Source organism: Bison bison, unplaced genomic scaffold, assembly GCF_000754665.1.
Source record: "Bison bison bison isolate TAMUID 2011002044 unplaced genomic scaffold, Bison_UMD1.0 scf7180017864518, whole genome shotgun sequence".
NCBI classification, from domain to species: Eukaryota; Metazoa; Chordata; class Mammalia; order Artiodactyla; family Bovidae; genus Bison; species Bison bison.
The window spans coordinates 7687921-7692113 of NW_011495071.1; the positions used below are offsets into that span (position 1 = coordinate 7687921).

Consider the following 4193-nt stretch of genomic DNA (forward strand, 5'->3'; position numbering starts at 1 on the left):
ATCAGCCCTGGGATTTCTTTGGAAGGAATGATGCTAAAGCTGAAACTCCAGTACTTTGGCCACCTCATGCGAAGAGTTGACTCATTGGAAAAGACTCTGATGCTGGGAGGGATTGGGGGCAGGAGGAGAAGGGGACGACAGAGGATGAGATGGCTGGATGGCATCACTGACTCGATGGATGTGAGTCTGAGTGAACTCTGGGAGTTTGTGATGGACAGGGGGGCCTGGCATGCTGCGATTCATGGGGTCGCAAAGAGTCGGACACGACTGAGCAACTGAACTGAACTGAACTGAACATTTCAACTGTGTCCTGGAGGATGAGACATAACTAGCAATGTTGTGTAGTTTCAGGTGTACAGCAAAGTGATTCTTTTTCTTTTTAATTTTTACCTTATATTGGAATATAGTTGATTAACAATGCTGTATTAGTTTCAGAAAAATGATTCTTTTTCCTCTGTTTTTTAAGTTTTTATTCTATCTTGGAATATAGTTGATTAAAAATGTTGTGTTAGTTTCAGGACATTAGCTTATTTTGTTTCATCAAAATATTCAAATCCCAAAGGGTTTTAATTAGATTTTATCCACTGGCACTATCCACCTTTCTCTCATCAGAGAAGCCACTTATAATACGCAAGTACATGAGAGAAAGAGAAACAAAGAACACTGTGATGAGTAATTGGGCTGTAGTCATCTGGCCAAGTGCTGAGCTTAGCAGTAAGTACAAAGAAGGCTCCAGCTTAAACCCTGAAATGACAGGTATACTTCATATTAGATCATGAGTTGCTTTTGACCTGTTTCCAACAGTACTACATCAGAAAGCCTCTCCTCCTAGGATCCTGGGGCAGCCACGCAAGCCTACCAGTCACAGCAAGTGCTTTCCGCAATTTCAATCAAAACTCAAGCCTTCCAACATGGGTATTTCTTATGGACAAAACAATCAAGTCATCTAAACGGTGATATCACTCTAATTTCCTGGGAAAAACTGAGGCTCAGCAGAAAAGCTCAGTTCCACTGGCTTTAGGTTGAGCCAGTTCAGCCAGCTCTCCCACTATGACCTTAGCAACACAGGACACTCCTCTTTCAGGATGCTCCTTGTTAGTCAGCAGAGGCTGCCTACACAGTCCCCTTCCCTAACCTAAGGACACCACTCAGTGCCCACAAGACAGAAAATAAAATAGTGGTTAGAACTGGGAAGGGTCCCCTGAGACTAAAATGCTCTGGGCAAAGACCTTGGTTCATACTTTGCTGTAGACCTACCTGCATGTCCCCTGCTTCTCTGAGGACAAAGGATTACCTTAATTAAGCAGGAAAATAAAGCATGAACAGTGAAATGGCATGGGCTTACCACACACTCGGCACAACGAACACAGAGCTTCGCCATGCAGTCATCCCCCTCCTGGTCAGTGCTGTAGAAAGAGGACAGACCAAATATGGACAGTCACCATCCTTGGTAGTGACTGTTAAGAGGACAAGTATTGAAGTCAGACGGGTGTGGTTTTAAATTCCAGTTCTGCCACTTACTAACAGGGTGACTGGGCAAATTATTTAAGCTCCAGGAGCCTGTTTCCTCATCTACAAAATGCAGGTATTACCAGCTACACTTAAAGGATAGTGGTGAGGAGTATATGCAAAATAAGCACATGTAAATCATGGACCACAGTGCTTGGCACATAGTAAGTGCTCAATAAATAAGAGCTAGTGGCAACTGTTCATTTAGAAATATACTCAGCATCAATCATGTCTGGGCACTGTTCCTTGAGCTCATGATTTCCTGAGGGTGAAAGACCCATTAGAACGTAACAAGTATGTCACAATACAATGTGATAAATGTTTTCACAGAGTTAAAATCAAACTGTTGCAGCAGCAAAGGGGAGAGAGAGATTAGTTTACCCTGAAAGAGTCAGGGAAATTCAAGAGAAGGAGAAGCTGCAGCAGGGTCTTGGAAGATAAGGAAGAGTTTTCCCGGCAAACAAGGGAAGGAGGGAGGGGAATCCAGGTGAGAGGGAAAGCACATTGAAAAAAAATTTTTTTAATATCTAACTAGGGCTTCCTTGGTGGTCTAGTGGTTAAGAATCTGCCTTGCAATGCCAGGGACACCAGTTCAGTCCCTGGTCTGGGAAGATCCCACATGCTGTGAGGCAACTAGGCCCATGTGCTACAACTACTGAGCCTACGCTCTAGAGCCCATGCTCTGCTACAGCAGAAGCCACCACAGTGAGAAGCCCGTGCACCACCACTGGAGAGTAGCCCCCGCTGGCTGCAACTAGAGAAAGCCTGTGCACAGCAACAAAGACCCAGAGCAAACAAATAAATAAATAGTTATTTTTAAAGATCTAAATGAGTATACTGGGTTTGGAGAAGGAAACAGCTCACTGGAACCAATGAGAAGAAATAGCAAGAAACAATGTGGTTCAGGCTTAGATCATAAGGAGGTCTTATTAGACCATACTTAGAAATAGACATTTTAGTTATTTTTTACCAAGAGTTCTTTGCCTTGTGGGAGGCCACAGATTCCTTTAAAGGGGACTCTTACTCCCATTATATAAATGTGTACATGCATACACACACACAGAGAAAGATTTTAGACTCTCTCAAAGTCAGATTTTTCTCCCAAGGTTCCAAGCCCCTGAAATTGACAATGGAGAATCAACAGAGTTTTATGTAGACTTTTGCTACCTTTTTTTTTTTTTTTTTTTAGTGGATTTGTTCTTAGGGAAAATACTGGATCACACCTGCTCACCTGCTTTTGATAATCAGAATCCAGTTAACCTCTTTGGAGCATTTGCTGACCAAGAATAGTGCTCGCTTATTTAAATTATGTTGCCCTCCATGGCTGTTCTAAAGCCTCTCTCACTGCTCAGGCATTTCTGTCAGCTTGGTGCCAAAACAAGGAAAAGGAAAAAATAATTGACTTGGTGATCTCCTGTTCATTTGGAAAGAATTAGAGATTCATTTCAGAATTTACCCTCTGAACCACAGCACTGTACAATCTTATTTCCAAAAAAAAGAGACTAGGACCATGCTATTAACTCCTCTATCTCTTTCTCTCCAAATTAATATCCACAAATTTCCCTTTCAGCAGAACTGAGGTCAGCCTGGAAGAAAGGAAGGCATGGGTGCAGAGGTCTGGTGCTGTCCAGAAAGCACGGCTCTGAAGAGGGTTGACGGCTCAGGACTGCAACTGGACTTACTCATCTGAAACCTCAATAGACGACTTCTTATAGCCAGACTTGCTCCTCTTCTTCAGCCCCGCAGACTTCCTTCCCATTCGCACCAGTAGCAGAATAACCACTACAGTTGAGGGAATGAAGACAAGAATGGAAAGAAGGGCCACAGAGGACAGCATCGTGCCAAAACCTGAAGGAGGAAAAGAGAAGGTAAAAGAGGATGTGCAAAGTGCTTCCTATGACATGAGATAGTCTTACTTTTGCTCCAGTTTCCTTCTGATTACAAAAGGAATGAATTCATGGTAGAAACACTAGAAAACACACAAAAATACAAAGGATTAAAATTTACCCATAATCTGGATACCTAGGATCAACATGTCAGTATCTATCTGTTCACTCTTCTTTCTAGGAGTATGTGTCTCTGTTTTATGTTTTGGGGTTTTGGCCACGAGGCAGGTGGGATCTTAGCTCCCCTGACAGGGATGGAAAACACACCCCCAGTGTTGGAAGATGAAGTCTTAACCACTGGACCACCAGGGTAATCCCCAGGAGTATGTGGGTATGAGTGGGAATACAGGGAGGAGACTATATGTTCAGAAGTGTAGACCATACTTTACATACTTTTTCTAACCTCTTTTTTATTTACTATATAAATATTTTCCATAAATATTCCATCCATGTGTGATTTTTTTCCATTTTATTAATTTTTTTCATTGGAGTATAATTGGTGGCTTCCTTGGTGATTCAGACAGTAAAGAGTCCACCTGCAGTCCAGGAGACTCGGGTTCAATCCCTGGGTTGGGAAGATCCCCTGGAGAAGGAAATGGCAACCTTCTCAAGTATTCCTGCCTGGAGAATCCCATGGACAGAGGAGACTGGCGGGCTACAGTCCATGGGGTCACAAAGAGTCAGATATGACTGACTAACACACACATGATTTCTTTACAATGGTGTGCTAGTTTCTGCTGTGCAACAGTGTGAATCAGCTGTGTGTCCGTATCTCCCTCCCCTCTGAGCTCCCCTCCC

At 43.0% G+C, this 4193-nt stretch overlaps 1 protein-coding gene across 1 annotated transcript in view; it reads right to left on the reverse strand.

Moving 5' to 3' along the window:
* The window catches only part of MPZL3 (myelin protein zero-like 3), a 28218-nt gene that overhangs the window by 4311 nt on the left and 19714 nt on the right, over nucleotides 1–4193 (reverse strand). Inside the window, 2 exon segments of the mRNA XM_010830412.1 lie at nucleotides 1346–1406; nucleotides 3192–3357. Coding sequence (XP_010828714.1) covers nucleotides 1346–1406; nucleotides 3192–3357 — 227 coding nt within the window.